At 37.4% G+C, this 20681-nt stretch overlaps 1 protein-coding gene across 2 annotated transcripts in view; it reads right to left on the bottom strand.

The window, feature by feature from the left end:
- Positions 1 to 20290, bottom strand: part of LOC108090146 (afadin) — a 49725-nt gene extending 29435 nt beyond the window's left edge. For both annotated transcript variants that reach the window (XM_017188696.1, XM_017188697.1), the window contains exons 1-6: positions 19843 to 20290; positions 4388 to 4612; positions 4210 to 4318; positions 3538 to 3731; positions 2960 to 3481; positions 2617 to 2698 (exon numbers count right to left, since the gene is read on the bottom strand). In XM_017188696.1, coding sequence (XP_017044185.1) covers positions 2617 to 2698; positions 2960 to 3481; positions 3538 to 3731; positions 4210 to 4318; positions 4388 to 4492 — 1012 coding nt within the window. In that variant the 5' untranslated portion in view covers positions 4493 to 4612; positions 19843 to 20290. The remainder of the gene's footprint in view (positions 1 to 2616; positions 2699 to 2959; positions 3482 to 3537; positions 3732 to 4209; positions 4319 to 4387; positions 4613 to 19842) is intronic.
- Between the last annotated feature and the right edge of the window lie 391 nt (positions 20291 to 20681).

The following is a 20681-nucleotide window of genomic DNA, read 5'->3' as shown; positions in this document are numbered from 1 at the left end:
CAGCTGACACGCAACGAAACAGTTTGAAGTTTATATCCTACAACCTCAAAGTGAGCAATAAAATTTGATAAGCGGAAATATTCTTTTATAAGAAAGGGTCTCCTATTGAATTGAATATTTTTATAGCAATATTTGTGTTAACTTTAACAACAATTCAATGTAAGTTTGGACTTTAAGATATTTTTCATACTGTATGAAACTCAGCCCCCATTAAATTGTTATAGTATGATTTATATTAAGGGTAAGCCAATTATAAAACTTGTTAATAATTTATAATAATTTTAAAAATGGAAATGAATGTTTCTACAAATGAAAGTAACTTTCACAGAACACAAATTACCCAGTCAAGTTATATATTTGTTCATCTTATTTATTAGTTTTCACCCACTGTGCAGTAGAATCCCAGACACACAAAAAGGAAATTAAATCGAAAGCGACGCAACCGAAGCACAAAGGACGCGAGAGAGCGAAAGGGACAGAAGACTTTCACTGGAGAGAATCCGAATTCGTCTCTCTCGGCAATAAATATTGAAAATATATTAAGAGAAATACGTACGTTCCCGACTTTGGCAAGAAGAGAAATGCCAGCCTCGCATCACCAACCGACTACAATTAAGCTGATTAGGTCAAAACAGAAAAAAAAAAAAAAACCACTTGATAGCTAGGAAAGTCATAGAAGACAGAGAATTTCATGCAGTTAGCAAACTGTCGCAGGTGTTTTGTGTTTGGTTTATCTTGAAGAACAACACCCTTCGTAGAAGGCTCATTGGGAAACGTGAAAATGACTTTTCATCTCTATCTAGAATCTAGAGATAGCAAAGACCAAGATATGACCCACATTGCTTTTGTCCGCTGGAATGCGCTGACCCAAATTGATTGTGGCCCAAAAACTGGCCGAAACTAAGTCACAGCGGTAAACAATTCACATGTTTTTAAGCAAACATTCGCTTCGTTAAGCTGGCGCACAAAAGTAGGCAACAAGAAAAAACGACCACCAATTAGCAATGCCGGCGGCGACATCGACGTCAGGCGACAACAATGCGGGCAAAGTGCGGTCGCAATTTACATTTTACACCTTTAAAATGGCCCAAGGGACTTTCAGGAGAGACAGGTGGATAAATAGACAGGGGAGAACGAGCAGACCGAGTGGGAGGCTACATGTCTGCCAAGAGGTCCTGGGTGCAGGACCCAATGTCTTTATTATAAGCGGTCCCAGTAAAATTGTGGGTTCATGCTACACTCAAACAAATATGTGCAACGTTGCTGTCGAATTTAATTCTTAGGTTTTGAAATGTGTGGTTTGTTATGTTTGAAAATTTAAGGAAGAACCGTGTTTGATGTTCTGTGTGGATAAATTCATCCATTTTTACAAAGCAAAAATTCCTCTTTCTCAACATTAGTAAAGAATTGCTGTGTTGTTTTTCCTGTGTAAATTCGCCTTATCTTTCTATTTGACATCTGGTGTGTTGGGTCATGTTAGATGATTGCGCACAACATTTCCGCACCAAGTTGTATTTACATTTTCCTAAACACATATATACGTTTTCTATTTTTTTGTACTTTTGCTTCTGGCTCTGCAGTTTTTGATTCCTCATTAAGTTAATTGCGCAGTGTCCAAATAGAAAATTATATGAACGAAATAGGCCGCTTTCATTTTGTGTCGTTTCAAAATACAAACTTTTCAAGCATTAATATTTTTTTTGTAAATAATTATTGGAATCGGAATTAAAAAAAAATTTAAGAAAACTGTTTTTCAGAAATGCGCATATTTGTTTTTCTAAACAAAATTTTTTTATTTCCATTTCAAACTATGTATAGGATAAGATAAAATAAAATTAATTTAAATTTGTTCGTTCGTTCAATTTGTGGAACCTAAGACCTACCCACCACAGGTAAATGTTCTACAATACATATTCACCACACAAGTCCTAGCATGGTTGACGAATCCACTAAGGGTTGTGGCGCGGATAAGTGTTTAACATATGAATTCACCATTCTTAGAGAACCGAAAATAAATAAGTTCAAAATAAGAAAAGTCTAATTCACCTCTATTAATGTAAATGGTTTATAAAATACAACATAAATCGCAACTTACGTAGCTTCTCACAAAAATCGTCTTTCATGTTCAACTCAAGTTGATCTTCTTTGAGAAATATTATTTTTAATAAAGAAATTGACTCTACTTTTAAAGGTTTTCTCAAAATATTTGTTCTGGTTCAATAACAATTTTTTTTCTCATAAATTTGTATCTTTTAGAGAAAGTTTAATTACTTTAAAACACAATATCTCTAAGTCACTTTTAAAAACACTGCAAGCTTAAGAAATTCCGTCGCGACGCTAAGAAATGCCAACCGACTACTGAACCGAGTCTAAGAGTCTGCAAAAATATGAATAAAATAAATAGCAACAGTCACCTTGCTTAGTTGTTGTTGTTGTTCGTTTTTTGCTGTCAGTCAGTCGGTAACTGAGTGAGTGAGCGAGCATAATTATTGATAAAACAAGGCTGATATCATGCCAAGAATACTACGTGAATATTTATGAATGAAGTAGCAGTCCCCCCACAAAAGAAAATTGATTTTAAATGGTTGAAAATCAGGCAACGTGAATAGCACTCACCTCGCGACGTCGGGTGGTTCATGAGTATCGAAAGCGGGCACTCGTCATCATCGAGTATATACTCCGTTCCATCGCTGTTGACCTGCATTTGAAATGGAGTAGTATTAAAGAGTGCACCAATAGATTTGCAGGGAGATATAGAGCCTTTCAATATAGAAGTTATAGCTTGTATAGATGTGACTTTTAGACTTTTGAATTTACGCTTACAAATGAGTATAAATGAATAATTAACAGATTGCAATGGATACAATGTTTCAGATTGAAACAATTAATCGCGAATAATATACATGAAGTCCAAACTAGGTCACCACTCTATATCTTCACTTGACTTATGACATCCCACCTGAACCAGGCAGTAGTGCAGGGGGTCGGCCTTCTCCAGTCCGTATTTTGTGAGCATTTCCCGGACAACTGCCTGGGCGCAGTCTCTGATGGAGAGCAGCAAGGTCTTGTAGGGCACGTCCTGGCACAGGCTCTCCCCGTAGATCTTCAAGGTGCCCCCGGTGTCCGGACCACCGTCCCTGGAACGGAACTGCTGTAGCTTCTTCTCCAGCTTCTGCTGTCGCCGGCGCCGCATCACGGCCTCCGGATTTGAGATCGATCGTGTGAACGAGGTTTCCGGCAGTTCCGTGTACAGTTTTCCGGCCACAGCATCGCTGCCGTCGCCGCCGCCTCCTCCGGCGTTGCCATTCATGTGGGCCGATCCCGTTCCCGATCCGCCTATCCCGTTGCCCAGGCCCAAGTGACTGCCATTGGAGGTGGGCGGGTCGGAGCTCAGCTTCGCCATCTTCTCCTTCTTCTTCTGCTCCTTTTTCTCACGCTTCGAGAGCTTTCGCTTGAAGTTCAGATCAGTTTGCTCGATGGGCTGCGGATAGAATCGTAATATTAGTACAGATCAGCGGGTTAAGTATTGGCACTCACAGTGGTCTTCTGGTCAATGTTCTTGAGCAGGAAGCGACCCTCGCGATCGTCGATGTGCCAATTGAGTTGCACCAGCAGCGGCTTCTCGTCGGGATTGAGCCGCCGCTCCTCGCCATTGGCGTGCACCTCGTAAAGCGCGTAATTGGGCACGGATAGCATCCGCATATCGGGACGGAATTTCTCGATGAGTGTGTCTAAGGACAAAGTTATCGAGTGCATTAGCCAACTTTTATAAAGAGTATAATAGATTACAAATTTAAATATATATTTTAGTATATCAGTATCTCTTCATTTTAAATTTAATTAAATAAACCAACATAAATAATTTCATTATGAAAAACTATCTAAAACTGTTAAAAGCTTGATAAATTGTAAATTCAGAACACGGAGTTATTAATAACATATTAATATTAATATATAATATATATTATATATATAATAGTATATCAGTATCTCTTCATTTCAAATTTAATAAAATAAACCAACATAAATAATTTCATTATAAAAAACTATCTAAAACTGTTAAAAGCTTGCTAAATTGTAAATTCAGAACACGGAGTTATTAATATTAATATTAATATATTAAAGCAATAATTAAAGTATGGAAAGTTGGGTAGTTATTTAACTTGTATTTACTGGGAAAACTCAATTATATTTGTGTCTTGGCCTTACCTATGACATCTGTGACGGTGGCATCGGAAGCCACACGAATGCACTTGGTGGCCACCTTCTGGCCAGCATCTTGGAAGTAAAAGCGCATAACGCCATGGAAGAGCAGGTTCTGCGGTTGGCATAAATAAAAGGTTATGTGAATTCCACACCTGCTGACAGGCAAGACAAGCAGACTCACTTCGTCTGGCTCGGAGAGCGCAAACAAATCCAATCGATTGGCATTCCATTGCTGAATCACTGAACGAACTGCCTCGCGATCCAACATCTTCTTATCATGTGACATACTGTACAGGTTGTAATCGGGGAGGGGGACAGTCTCGTCTCAGTTCTGGGAAAATTGTTCGTGTTGTGACTCCAGTGTGACGTCGTTTATCTATCGTTCTGTTCTGGGGGCTCTGACTCTCTGTAAACAATCAAGCATGCATTTTTGATAAAATTAGATTCTGGGTTTACAACTTCCACGAAAGCGTCATAAACGAAGGCGGAATCACCAATGAAAAGTAAAAAGTTGGCGCAGATGTGGCAAACATTAAATTTCCGTTGCCAAATGTAAACAGCGATGGGTCAAGATGGGCAGGAAAATATATAGCCAGACATTGTATAATATATATACGTCTGATCACCTAGAAACTCTGATCAGGAAATAAAATTAAAATAAGTGAACAAGGAAACTTGCTTCTATCAAAATATTTAAATTTTATAAATAACTTAATATAACCTTTGCTTTTTCATTCCTTTATCCACCTTTGGAGGGAAATAAATAAAAGAAACTCTCTTGATTTACGATCGGTTGGATAAACATTTCCGGAGAGTGGGGAACTGCGGCTTCCCTGGTTTCCCTGGCACATGTCAACTGCCACATAAGTATATGACAATCACCCGGCTCCTCTGCCTCTGCAAGCCAATTAAAAGTTCCATTACATGATCATATCTAACCAGAATTCCCACACCAACTTTCTGCGCTCAGCGACCCTAAACAAATAACTTCATCAAAGCAGAAAATTTCAGGGCATTTGTACAAATAACCTCAAGACGTTATTTAGGGCGTGTTTTTCAGTTGTTTCTGTTGGTTTCATACCAGTGCAAGAAACGTTCAGAGTTCCGTAAAGTTATTCCAGAACGAAGTGATGTCAAAGAGCGGAACTATGCCTGAACTAAACTATTTCAACCCTCCTTTTCTTTGGGTTCTTTAAACTTTTTCGCTGCTATCTGTTGGCAGTATTTTCCCCGAGCTCCCCGAACGCTTGCCCTGCGTTTTTGTTCCGTCTTGTATAGGCAGTTTAATAACCGTCAGCGGTTCCGCTTGGGGGAACACGTCGTTTGTGTACTCAAACTCGTCGATTTACAGACCACTCGCTCTATAAGGAAGCGTTCGGGTGCAGGGGATGGGATGGTAACCGTTTGAGTTAAACTATTTCCACAATTTCCGCGAGGGCGGCGGCAGTGGAAATTGCATTTCCAAATGTATTCCGTTTTTGCAACTAACCCCAACTTCTGGAGTGCATGTTGAAGGTGTGGAACTAGAGAAGTCCTCGCTCCATTCAAACGTGACCAAAAAAAAAGGGTTAGCTGAAAGTGCTTGGGTATTTTTCGGCGTTCGTTTTCCAAATTGCATTTCAATGGTTGCCAAGGCAGATATTTGTTTTCAGGGTTGGTCAGCCACTATGCGTTAACAACGGAATTTTGAGCTATTGAGGAATTTTCAAATGCATCACAGTGTTTTACGCTATTAAAGAAAACATTTTAAATGGTATGAACCCCTCATAAAGTTTTTGATAACAAGTTTAAAAAATATCAATAAAATTAGTATTACATATTATTAAATGTCCCTAATTAGAAGTATTATACAGAACCAAACTGCCAATTAATAGTGCAAAATATTATTAGTTAAAATGAGCTCCCTTTTGTCCTAAAAATTCTCTTCCCTAAAAGTTACAAAACCCATTTTTTTATTTCGGCATGCGGTTGACTTCTTGGTTAAAATGTACGTATTAAATAATAAAAAATAATAATAATAATAATAAATGAATTATCTTGTCACAGGCCTTATTTTCGCGATAGAAAAGCTTGTTAATTTGTCTGACAAGTAATACAAAAAAAACAGACAAACGGAACACACAATCTGTTCCAACTGAGGAGCAATCAAATATTATACATTCAAATTGGTTCCACAAAACTGGGGAGTCTATTTCCCAGGCACGGGTAATAGCCAAACAACATTATTAAAAAGACATAAAGGTGACAATTGTTGTTGCGTTTTGCTGCTTTAGGAATTAAGTCGCCGCTGAGTAGATCGCGGGAGGCGAGATAAAAACGAGCCGGAAAACCGCAACGAAATAAAAGTGTCGCTTGGTGGCTAAAAGGGAGACGGCATAGAAGATAAGGCTAAAAGAAAGGTACCGCAATACAAGGCGCATAAGCAAAAACAAAGCCCATTGCCCGTAGAAAAGGTGAATGTACGAAGACAACGAAATACAAAACCGAGATATATTTACGTTTGCAGACGCAGAAACAGTTAAGGTTAAAATAATAGCACATATGTTAGTATATCTTTTTTTTTAAACACTCAAAATATACTTTGAAAAATTCGAAAAATGTGCTTCATTACTTAGAACAATTTTGCCTGCTTGTTGATAATAATCACTGTTCTACTATAATTAAAATAGAGGTATAAACTGAGCCCAACTAAGATAACTTGAAAAATAATCAGTAAAATAAGATTTTGATGGGCTTCTTGTACAGGTGTAGTGCCTACAGTTATTGGGATGCTATTTATTTGGCCATGTCTGTGCATTTTCAGATACAGATGCAAAGTTTCTGAGAAGCTTTAAACCTCACGAAGTGGGTCTGGGACATGTAAAATTGTTGCTGGCCTAGGCATAACTAAGAGTTTTTCCTCTCTAGCTGTTTTTTCTTTTTTAGCTGTGCAGCTGTGGCTTTGGCACCTGCAGCGCGGCAATAGACTCACCTCACATGACTTACCCGTCCCCTTCAGCACCCCCCTCCCCCCTCTCTGCATCTAGAGTTCATGTTTGCAAAACTTGTTGCCGGTTGCAGTTTTTGTTTGTAGTGTGTGTGCTTGTGTCTCTTTTTATTTCAATTAATTTCGGGGTCAGTGGGTTTGTAAAACAAACGGAAACAACCAGAGGATGGAAAAAATTTTAAATGCAGACGATGTGCGGAAATTACTAATCTGCAATTCCCCATGAGGAAACACCTGAAGCGGTATCTGCGCAGAAAAACTAAACAACAGTCATCTTCAATAAACGCTTCCAAAATATTTTTTTTACCAAATAAACCTAAATATTTTGCCTTTAAACTTAAATTCTCTTTAAATGTACAAAATACATATTAATTTGGTTTTCAATTCAATAGTCTACATACAATAATTTAGGCATATTTTCTGATGTCAGTTTTTTCAGTTAAAAGGCAAATTTAATATATTACGTCAGAATTTCCTTAACATATTTATAATACCTTTGACAAGGGAATACAAACCTAGTCATGCCACTAAATATAATATAATATACATATACTTATACACAGGTTAGGTATCCGACTATATCTTCCTTTTGTATGTTTGTCTTTCGGTCGATTGCTTTTCTCAGCCCTTTAACGCCGGGTACTTTGATCTGCACTTTTATGGCTTCCTATTTTTCTGTTTCAGACTTGGTTTGGCCTTTTAAGCCTGTGACACGTTTCAAAAACACATGTCAGAAAAAAAAGTCAAATAAACTCTTAAGTGCTGACCAGCATTTACAAAAAAATGCTCTCTGAAACCTCATGCCTTCATAGTAAACGAAATGTTTTAAATTTCGCAAGATTAACTTTTTTTTTAAATTTTGCGATTGATAAAAGATCTTTGAATTTTTCGTTGAAAACAATTTTGATTCTGCTTATTAGCCAGATAACTATGATAGGCACTTTTTGTAACCCTTTACCATTGATCTTGCGGTAACTCTAAGTTTGCACACAAATAAATAAAAAGCTATTTTCCCTGAGAGCGAAAAAGAAAACAATAAACCGGCGAACGTCTTCAAAAGGCATACCGTCGTGGTTATTGACTCTTTTTTCTCTTTGTTGATGTTTCTGTTATTGTTATTATTTGTTTAACGCTTTTTGCGTTCGCCTTTGCGCTTGTTGACCGCCGAACTGAGCAGGAAGCAAGTGATGAGCCCCAAGAAGTTGAAACATGTAGGGAACATAAAAACACAAACTTAAAGGCACTGTATGAGTCAAGCTGGTGATTGTCATTGTTGGAGCAGAATTTTCTCCGCTGCTGGGACACGCTTAATTGGTTGGTGAAACTGGGTTGAGCGCAATTTTTAATGAGCCCTGAATTGTTGCTAGCCGAATTGTGGTCTGCCATCGACCGGCTGAGTCAGCGTAGGTGTGTAGAATAGCAAGAAAAAGCAAAAGAAATCTTACAAGAAATGCCAAACAAGAGGAGGTTCCCAGCAGAACTGAATTGGTGTGACTAATTCATGGCAGTTGTGAAATCGAGACAAGAATTCAAGCAATCGTGTACAACCATTAAATTCACTACTGGCATTAAATATTTTATAAACCATGTTGCACAAAAATTATACCATGTATAAAGACAAAGTAAGTTTGATATGATATATGGCTAATTAGCTTTCGATCTCGTACCAATCAAGATATTCACAGAGATAATGCAGATTAAGATAAATTCGTCATTAACCTGTTACCCGACAAACGAAACCGTTAAAAAGAAATAATAAAATAAATATTTAGCCTTATGTGGGCAAACTTCATTAATTAGTACGCAGACAGAGGAGAGGAGGCCTTAAATGGGAGCTCCGACGACATCATTATCATTATCTCTCCCAATACCTGCGACCACAACATCGATAGAGAAGAAATGAGAAGCGACAAATCAACCACAAGTGAAAGTTGATTAATAGTTTCCGTTTATGGTGAAGCGTTTTCTTTTCCATCATATCAGCGACTTTTCGTCTCACGTTCGCCCATTTTCATTTTCACACATATTGCAAATATTTATTTCTCGTAATTAGCACAACAAGCACGCAACTGAGACTTGAAATCAAATGAATGAGTAATGTATGCAAATAGACATTTTATAAATGGGATTTGGTAGCACAGACCGCTTCCATATTTGTGCATTTTTGCGCATAATAAAGTTATGAATATTTCAACTTATCCATAGGATTGGCAGTGAAATTATTTTTTGTCAAACAATTAAAGGTATTCTTGTTATTCGTTTTTATCTACTTTTCCTTTTTAGTAAACTAAGCATATATACATATATACGAAAAATATTCTTCAAAGTTTTCCAAACTTGCATAGTCCAATAATAAAAAATGTTGCATTTTAATAATGAATTTAAGGTAAACAAATTTAAGGAATAAATTTAAGTTTCTCAAGAGAGTATTTTTTTAAAAATCAACTTCAATTCTTCAACACTCAATTTTGAGAACTCCATAGAGGACTGTTGCATATTTTCACAGACGGATCGGGCACACCCTCCTCCTCAGAAATTTATGGGAAATTAACTAATTAAGTATGCATGGATCATCGTGTGGGGTGCGGCAGCGCAGTCGAGCTATAGATGATCTTGCATGCATAATTATGCGGTCGAATAATACAGAGACTATAGTGGAAAAAACCGAGCTTAAATGGCTGTTACTTCGACAAGTATGGCCTAGAAACATTTTCATTGCGATCAGTAATCTCATTTATTCCATTTACGCTTGGGATTGATACCAAAAAATTGATTTTTTACGTGTTTTTAATAAAGAGTCGGAAAAATAATGTTTGAATAAAGACACTTCTGCAAAGACGATAATAACCCTTGGCTTACTTAAGATAAGACATTATGACTCGCCACTAGATTTTAATTCCTCAACAGGCACAAAAAAAATGAATTACCCATATCTTTTATGAAACAATTCAGATTAAGTTTTCCCTGCAATAACTACTTACGCAACTCCCAGCTAAAGTGTGCAGTAATATAGATTTTATGATTATTCAAAATGGTTTGGCCAACTAAAAGCAAACAAAAGAAAAGAGAAATCATCTCCTCTGTGGGTAATTAAAAAGTGTGAAATGTTGCTGCTGGATGGGAGAAAAGTTTTCCGCCCCGTTGGTCGTTGGTCAGGTGTGGTCCGAAGCCATCCGGTTTTGCCCAGTGTGTTGGCCACTCTGAGCCACCGTTCATGTAATGGCCATAAGAAAACCGAATATAATTGCAGCAACCAACATAAACAGTTAGGATGACGCATTCGGGATCTCAGCTTGCCCCGAGTGTAGTACACATATCTGATGTTGCCATTTTGCATATTGCCGAGTCTGTTGTGACTGCTGGTGCCTAATTAGGCCAGGAAGCAATTAACCGGTTAATAGACGCGACTGCCTGCGCTTTGTTTAATGCATCTGATGTACCCTGTGGCGCACAGTACGCGCCAAATAAATAGTTAAAAAGCATGCCTATCGAAAAATGTTTTGTTATTATACCCTTGCAGAGCAAAAGGGTATTATAATTTCAGTCAGAAGTTTGCAACGCAGTGAAGGAGACACCTCAGACCCCATAAAGTATATATATTCTTGATCAGCATCACGCTCAGAATCCAAATATGCATGTACGTCTGTCCGTCTGTCCGTCTGTCCGTCTGTCCGTCTGTCCGTCTGTCCGTTTCCGCGCAAACTAGTCTCTCAGTTTTGAAGCTATATTGATGAAACTTTCCCAAAAGGTGTGTAGTTATTGCACGCAGTATATAAGTCGGAACGAGCCGGATCGGCCGACTATATCGGATAGCTCCCATACGAGAGAATGAAATAAAAAATTCTTACTCCGTTGTTTTTGATCAGATCGTCTTGAATTCTTCAAGATGGCGTTTTCTAACTGTCATTGAATTTCGGATTAAATTTGATCAAAATCGGATAACTCTATCATATAGCTGCCATAGGAGAGATCGAAAATTATATATAGAATTAATGGAAATAAATTGATAACATCGTTGTTTTTTATCCCACGAGCATGATTTTTTGAATATCAAGTTTTTTAACAACGTTTATATTGGAAAAAAAGTTTCATAAAAATCGGTCATCTATATCTTATAGCTGCCATAGGAAAGATCGAAAAATCTATATAGAAATAATGGAAATAAAATTATAATATCGTTGTTTTTCATCAGACAAGTATGATTTTTGGAATATAGAGTTTTCTTACGACTCTTGAATTACGAATTAAATTTGATCAAAATCGGACACCTATATCGTATAGCTCCCATATGATCTATAGTCAAAAATATGGAAAATGAATAGAAAAATCGTCTTAGATTCGATGTTGTCTAGCCTTTATGCGTTTTGTTCGACATATTTGATGACTGCAAGGGTATATAAGCTTCGGCTTGCCGAAGCTAGCTTCCTTTCTTGTTTTTAATTTTAATATATGTCATTTGTAATAATCAGTGTCAATGGAAATATATTTTATTGTTTGCAGTTTTAAGGGAATGCAATTTAAATCGCTATTTATTCTCTTTAAATTTTTCCAAGTACAGCAATTTAAATTGGCTGAGAATTCGAAACGCACTGTAAAGACCCATTCTCTGCCATGAAATAAGTTAGCTCTAGGTGCATATTTAATGTGGGAAAATTATGCTGGGGCGGAACTTGTTGCCCGCTTTGAAGTTGTTTATTGCCAGCATCTAAGAAGCAGCTAAGTGGCAGCAACTGCGGTTGCTAAATTGTCGTGTACTTAATGGCAAAAACCGTATCTGAACAATACAATGACACATCTCAGGTCGTACTTCTTGGAAATTTGAAACTTTCACTCGGCCGAACAACGCCCATAAAAGATAGACACAATTTAGGGGTGAGACAAACACAAACTACGAAAGACGAGACATTAAAAGGCGTCGAGAAAGACGCAGTCAACGGCAACAATTGGCAATTGGCAATAAAATTTCAATTATCGTGGAATCGGCAATGTCGTGAAAATGAAATAAAGCATAAAAAAGGGGAAAGTGACATTTTTAAATGTTTCTCCAACTTTTTATCTTTAATATTTAAGTTTAAAAAATTAAATTATCTGTTCACTTCATATAAAATTGTTCACAAATGACAATACACGTTTTATTATTAATTTTGCAATCGCAAATTAAAGATACATATATGATTAAACTGTGTATTGTGAATACACCAAAGCATCTAGTCAATCAAAAATTGATAACGGATAAAAAATCTTTGTTATTTCAAAAGTATTTGTTTATATCAATTCCAAACGTATTCGATTTCACCTATAAATATTTCACATCAATGCAGTTTCAGTTATGAGCGTTAAGATCTAACCACATACCGAATTTCCCAACCGTCCAACGGAGTTGCTTGGGAATCTTAATTAAATGCCATAAGCAATTTGTTTGCCGCTCGCTTGGCAAATCACTAACAGACGCACGCCGTCATGTCACTCATAAATGCAGATATATTGTGGAAGAAAATCGGGAATACCGAGTACGGGGGTTACGGGGAGGTACTCCTAATCACAACCGGTTGGATGAATGGAATGCCGCATGGATTCGCGCGATTGGCATGTTTATTCATTATTCAAGCTGCGTTGTCTATTGCGCAGGCGCAGCTGTCAACTTGCAGCGATTGCAAATCACTTATCTGAGTTTGGGCAATTAATGTACGGCCCACTTCGAGTTTCTTTATCTCCGGACACTCCCTTTCTAACTTTTTTTTTACTTTATCTGGCAACTTTGACCTTCAGTTTGTTAAATGGAAATTACGTTGCTCAGCAATTAAGATTGAATTTACCAAACCCTCACTTTCAATGGCCTTTTCTTCTTAAGAGATTTACAAACTTTCGTTTTTGGTGAAGCAAATAGAAACAATGTTTGAAAATCAAAAATAGGCTGCATTAGCTTTAAATAATACATATTTTAATATGATATAAGTATCACTAGCTAAGTCAGTGCAAATATTATATTCTGCTTTCTCTATTTTTTTTATTTTGCTCTAAATAAAGTTCAAATATACTATATTTTTATGGGGAAAAAATAATTAAACTTCTTAAAAATCTTTATTTTGCAGTTCATTTTAATTTTAATAATTTACAAACCGGTTTAGCAGTAATCTCACATTAAATTGCACCCTTGGATCAAAGTTCATAATTGTCAAAAATAGAGCTCCCAGTTTTTGGGTCATTTCTAACATCAGTACACCTACTAAAACGATCACTCCGATCTATCTTTTTATTAGGATTTGAATGTATGAATTGAACTTAATACTTAAGTAGTATGTTGCCCCACTCGCAAAACATTAGATTTCATGTCAACTTTCGGCTATTACACGATATAATGCAAGTCAAGACGGGACGAGAAAACAACTAGACTGTGCATAAATTGAACATCTGCTGATGGCGTCTCATAAAATCCTCCGACAAGATCTTACATCTTTGTAATTACGCCAGCAGCAACTGAAAAATCAGTAACAGAGGTAGTAAGGCGTTAAATTTGCAGCTGTTAAAACAGGGCAGAGACAAGGCCAAAAGACTACCGCTAGGTGAAAAACCAAAACAAATAGCTGGTAATCAGCTGTCGCGGCTCAGAGACTCCAAGACGGACATAATAATTAGTTTCAATGAGGCGGTACTTGAAAAAAAAAGATATAGAAGAGGGATTTTTAGGCGAACCCGAAGACATTCAGAGTCTGAATTTCAGACACTTATATGGACAGACAGTCGCAGACACATTAAGACCCCATTATGCATTCATTTGTGTCGCAAAGAGACAGTCGGAGTTGTCTGGAGAAGTCTATCCTGCTCAAATAATGAAAGGAATTCGACGATCCACAAACAAAAGACGCTGACAAAACTGAAACATTACCGAATTCCTCATAATCTCCGCTCCTTAAAAAGTTTTTCTAATGGACTGTCTGGAGTGCTAAAGACATTTTTTTGGTACTTGGGAAATTAAAGATTAAAGAAATTAAATTAAATTATTAAAGAAATTGATTACAAATATAATTTATATTATTTTACCTAGTAAACAGTCCATGTTTTAAGAAAATGAATCAAGTAGATATGGTCAGAATATTTACAAAAGTGTTGTACTTTGAACTTAAATTTTATTTTACATTTTCTTAAAAGTATTTAAATTGTATCATAAGAATTTTTAGATGAAGAATTTAGAGACACTCCTCTAACAATATTCTCGATAAATCTCAAACATTGAACACCCTTTCGAAACAATACCTCTCAAATCGAGTACACTTTCGAACTTGTTGCCAAGCGCATTCTGATGGTATTTCTCGGCGTGTTTACGTCAGGGGTGGAATTGTATTGCATCAACACTCGGAATACATATATCTCACGGCGGTTTCGAGACCATTCCCATAGAAACAAAAGAAGGAGCTAACAGTCCAGACCAGGTAACAAAATCAAGATCATGCAAAGCAGGTAGCTAGCTAAAGGCAACACACGCACACATTCAGAATAACTAAGCCTCAAAATAAAATATATAAAAAAGGATGGCAAATGTACACAGTAAAAAAAATGTTAAAGAATAATTTAATTTGGCATATGCATAGAAATTTAGTGATGTATTTAAGAAGAAATAATGGCACCTTCAATCGTTTTATGATTACCCAGTTCGGTAGTTATTTTTTATCATAAATATATTTATTTTTATTATTTTTTAAATATCAGCATTATAATTCACATCAGGAATTTTTGGATAATAGTAATAATATAATAATAATTTATATTTAAATATACTTTAATTTTCACTGTGTATTATGGTGTGCACCAGGGGAGAGAGTTGTGCACTAGCGCAGAACGTGGTTGGAAAAACAGTTTTCCCTTATGAGTTATCCCAATTGACAATTTTAGGGCAAATTCCTGGGCGAGGGTTCATTCAAGGCACAGGGGAAAGGTAGGAAAAGTACAGTCATCTCTCTGACGACTGCTCTTTGTTGCACCTCTATGTACCTACTTCTGTTTGTCGCACTTCTTTCGATCAATCGCAAGGGTCGCTTGTCAATCAGTGGCGAGAAGAAATGAAAGAATGAAACTCCTTGGGCCGAAGAGGAAAAGTCAACGAGCTCTGGCATGTAGGCAAAATGTTTCTCTTTGTTTTCCACCCATGTTCCCTTGTCGGTCTATTATGCGATCGGAATGCTTAAATTGTTGGTCTCGTGGTTTGACTGTGCAGTAGGGTTCTCTGTCAGGTCCAGAAAACGGTGGGATGCGTAGACATTTCCATTAGACAGGGAGTGTAACATGATTTGCACTATTCGATTTTTGGAAACTTTAATAGTTTTGAATTTATTGACTTTTTAACTAATACAGGAAAAACTAATATTCCAACAAAATTCAAAATTTATAATCTTAACTTTTATTAAGTGATCTAAATGAAAACAAAGGAAATTTTATATCGCGAAATCCACTAAAGTTTCTACACTATTTCGTATATTGCTGGTTAACTGGAGTTGATTGTCTTGTGTAATTTTAATCTCGTCTAAAATGTGCGGGAAGGCGAACAAGACCCGCAGCTTCAGATGAAAAAATTTATATATGCAATTGTCCAGGGCGTTGGTCAGCGAATTATTCCAAACTCCCAACTGAATCAAAAACTTTCTCACATGAAATCGCGCATAGAGGATGCAAACAAAGTGGAACAATATTGTTGTAGGCACACACACATTAGCAGTCAAGTTTGATCGGTTTACGACAATAACTCACTCGCAAAAAACGCACAAAAACCAAACTGAAAAAAGAGCATACTACACTACAGAAACGGCAGCAAAAAGCACACATAACAAAAATAAAATCACGGTCAGACGGCAGAAGAAAACGAGTTTCTTGCCCGATCGAGCGAGTGAGCTATAGCCCACTATAGCGATAGTGAGTGACTGGCGCAGCATTTGAATTGCGAAACGGGTTTGCGCACGTTTAAGCTTCAAAGGGGCGGAAATTGGCCCGCGTCCCAACTCAGGGGCGTGGCACTGACCCGCACACAACCCGATCAGCGGAAAAACCTCTCGGCTCTATTCTAATTTTCACTCGGGTGTTTGACTTACCAAAGATTCAAATGATACAAAAATTTAGTATTACCTAATTATATTCTTAACCGAAAAATTCCCTTTTTTATAACGATAACCAATAATAATTACAATAATCATTTCAGAAACTTCAGTACCTCCCAATAAACAAAGGAATATCCTATCCTGCTCACAGCGCAGGCCATTGTGTTTTTCTGGCTAATTCACAATGCGATATTTGTTTCCATAAATTATAATTAGCCAATCCCCTGTATCTTTGTTTATACATTCTATCCATCTATAGAGCGAAAAAAAAATAACTCGAAAACAGCTGCACGGGCAAAAGCTCGGATTTCCAGCTAAAACTCCCCCAAAAGCAGCGCAATAAACTACAATTTTGCTCAAAACGAATTCGCCGGGCAGAACCACAAGAGTATCGTTGGAGCGCTGAAAGCAAAAGTAAACAAAAGGCGGAGAAGAGGGCGGCGATCATGCAAACACAAAGCCAAAGCCAAAAATAAACATTTTGCATTTGAGAAGCAAGAAACGCAAAAGAGTCCAATTACGCGCCAAGCGGCGAATGAGGAATTGCCAAATAGGCGCAACCAGAAGATTTGGGGAGCATGAGGTTCGGGGATTGTGAAGCTATTCAGGCATTAAATTGCAGCTGTGCCAGAAAACTAAGAATGCAGATAAATAAGCCAAGCAAAAAACTTGTCTCATAAGGGCATTGGTTTGCCAAACACTTGGCAATTTCTTTTTGTAAAACATTTAAAACATTCCTTATGGAAATATTTGTTGGGTTTTTCTTTTAAAGCTTATTTGTGTTATTGCCATTACCCAAAAGCTTACGAACATTCTTTTTCTAAGATGTAAATTAATTCAACTAAAATGTAATTCAAAATGATGTTTTTATACCCTACACTTATATTTTATAGCGCTGGTTACGAACTAAAAACTGTGAACCGTCCAAGAACTTTTTAAATGTTTCTTAAATAATATGCTTAGAAAATTGGGCTAAAAACGCGATAATTAGTAAACGATGTTTAAAAGCTGTATATTGACAGCTAACTGGTTAACTTATCGCCGAAAAGCTTATCTTCGGTTCTGACTTAACTATTACGTACCCCTGATAGGTTTTTATTTCCCAACAATAAATTGGGCCTTACGAATACCTAATATTTTCAATTAAGTTTGTCGTATACGTATAAAAATATTATTTTGTCATAATAAAAATATCCATTTTAAAAACTTTACAATTTTTTTACTATTAAATACAAGTTGTATCTTTGTTAAAAATTATCTGATTTACTAAAACTGGACATTTTTGGAGAAAGCGTATTTCGTAAATAAACAATAGAATTTTCATTTAAAACCACAAACATCCCAGCGGGAAAGTGAGAAGTAGGTTTTTAGAAGTAGGTTTTCGGTTTTAAGACTACTGGAAATCCTGCTTCTTTTAGCAGGCGTAGGGGTAGGAGTTGAAAATTTCGGTCCGCTAAATAAGGGTGGGTTTCTGAAACCTGTGGATTTTTACATAGAAACCTCCTTTACCCCTTCCTTTTGTGTGTCACCCCCGTGTATTTTGAAAGGAGAGACGGCAAAAATGTAAGGGGTGAAGGAGGTTTTTGCCCTTCCGTTTGTATGAAGAAATCTCTGGAAAATAGCATATCTTCCACATCGTTTTTCCCGCTGGGATGATCTACGGAAGCATTGCAGAATTATATTTTAATAAAAAAAAAACCTGGGTTGTGCTTTTCCCGCCGTCTTTATGAGTATAGAAGACAAATTGTCGCCTAGAGTGGAGTACCTTTTAAGAATGCAGGGCATTCCACTGATTTGACTTCCTGATCTACATCAATTTCGGAACCTCTTGTAATGGCAGCCTAATATTTTGTGTGTGTTAGTGCGCAGTGTGGACCGAAATTCATATGCCATGGCGTAATTAGATTATCTTGCACCTGTATAGCCACACACACACGTTTATGTACTTGCGTTGTGGGCCAGTTTCTCTTTCTTTTTCACTCTGCATGGGCGTTTGTGGATCGCCGTCCTACATTTGATTTCACCCCGCACTTGTTTTCAATTTCTTTATTTATTTACCTTATTTATTTCGCTTTTCGTATTGGTTTAGTGCATTAACTTAGAGTTGGTATTTTTTTGTTTTTCTTTGCCTTTCTTATCATCTACTGTCAATGCAATTGCATTGTGTCATTGTTTGTGTGGCAATCAAATTTTGGTTTATCTCTTCTCAATTTTTTTGGGGCAACATATCGAGCGATAAGGTAATTGGAATGTGGAACGTGCCCATTGATAACAATGCAGGTAACACTGTTTACACTCAACCTTTACCTTTTCCCCGCCAAATCTTACTCATTCAAATCCCGAAAAGGGGAAAAATAAACCAAAATAAAGCAAACTCATGAGTCATGCGAAAATAAGAGAAGTACAAAGTTCAGCTGCACAAATTGCAGTCGCATGCAGTGAGGTGTGCGAAAAAGGCGAAAATGGAGCTGGGCAAGAATGAGAAACAGAGAAGCGGGCTTGGGTAGCTGCAGTGAACACCCGATAGTTACAAATACAAAACGTATTTGAAAAAGTTTGTATTTATTTTCTATTTAGTATACTCTTTATGTTCATGGCTTGTTGTGATAGTCAGCATGTAGAATTTAAGTAATGAGCTCGCAATTAACTGTATAAGAATATTATTGAAAAATGCCATTTTGAAATTATAGGGTCAAGTCTGAGATGGTGAGCTGATCTGTAATAACTGTTTACCTTACCAAAACAAAAAAAATTGTCAAATTCAAAACAAATAAGAATTCAACAACCAATCTGGGTTCTAATTTGGCCTGCCCCACTGTACTCGCTATCAGTGTTTCTCCAATTGTTGTTGTTCTCTGGCGGTGGGCAAGACAACAACAGTACAATGACCGAAAGTTTGCCATGCAAAAAATGAGAGAGGGAGTGAAAAAACAGAATTGTAAGCCGTCACAAAAAAAAAATCGTAGTAGAAAAGTAAGCATGTAAGCTACTACTACTAAAAACCTGTTAGTCAGAGCAGAGCACTAAAAATTCCGATCTTCCAGCGGCTCTCTTTGCTGGAGGTTTATCTGCTGCTCAGTTTTATCCGCAGGTTTTCTCTCTCTCCTGGAAACAGGTATCACTATAACTGTTTGGCGTGAGGGAGCACGAAACTCCAGTGGAGACTTCTCGCTAGCGAAGCAAACGATCAAAATGAACACTCTGATAACGTATGAAGGTGAGCAACAAAATAAAAAATACCGTCACGAAAAACAACAACAATAGAAATGTCGACGCACCCTTTTCTTTTTCTTGCAAAGCAGTGGAGAATGGAGAAGAAGCGCAAAACCACATCCCGCTGGAAGCGTCTCTTTCCCGTGGGAGCAAGAGGGATAGAAGGAGAGCTTAAAGAGGAGCGGGTGGTGTTCGAGGTACGTGTGTGAGTGTGGGGGAAAACAAAGCAGACGCCGTTGGAATGCCGTTGTTATTTTTGTTGTTGCTAAGCCGGACATGGCAATTGTTGCTTTTGTAATTCAGAGGGGGTGGCGAAATTCATAAATATGAAGGGGGCTTTATTTGCCATACCTCTTTCTTTGTTGCCCGGTCTAATCCGATTTATCCAGCTTTGTAATCCAGGGGAAAAACAAAAACATACAGCGTTTCCTCTTTTTTTGTATTTAGCACTGCACTTTTCGGGCTGCTAATTAATTGAGCCAGCTTTTAAATATTGGTTAACTTTGTAGTTGTGTTGGTAGTTGCTGTTTAACTTGTTGTTGCACATTTCGCGTCGCGGCGGCTGCGCAGTCGACGTCGGCGTCGAAAGAGAACCAAGTGCGCAAGGGACTGCGAATATAGTCGAGAAGTCACAAGAGCGGCAAAACGAAAACAAAAAGCGCACTGTTTACTGCGACTTTGAGGCGATCGCCAAAAAACACGGCGCACTTGTTGCAGTTTTCACGGAAACTCGGCGATCGGGAGCTCAACAAACGCGACGCGCGCTCTCGACATCTTTTTCCGGTGTGACCAACTTTTCAGAATCAATTCAGTAAGAAGAAAAAGATCCAAAGAACTGACCGTCCACGTATTCCCTAAAAAATACCCGTTTGTTGTTTCTCCAGGAAGGAGCGTGTATTCACTATGTTAAGAGTGTGCACTCGCGAGGTTAGGAAAGTGTACTCGCTATATTGGAGGACTTATCGAATATAAATTCTGTTCAGAATTCCTGTAAGCCAACGCTGAACGTTAGGCGAAAGCGCCGCCTCGCGGACGAATAAGAGAACTTTTGACTTTCCTATTCGAAAAGGAATCGAAATTTGAATGTTTTTCAAATTTTTTTTTTACAACATATTTGTCAATTTTGAGTTTAGGTTTAATTGGTTACTCGTAATTATGAGGTTATGCAGTTTGATGCCCCAAAAATGCAA

The sequence above is a fragment of the Drosophila ficusphila genome, unplaced genomic scaffold (assembly GCF_018152265.1).
Source record: "Drosophila ficusphila isolate 14025-0441.05 unplaced genomic scaffold, ASM1815226v1 contig_791, whole genome shotgun sequence".
NCBI classification, from domain to species: Eukaryota; Metazoa; Arthropoda; class Insecta; order Diptera; family Drosophilidae; genus Drosophila; species Drosophila ficusphila.
This window is presented reverse-complemented; position numbering and strand designations above follow the sequence as displayed.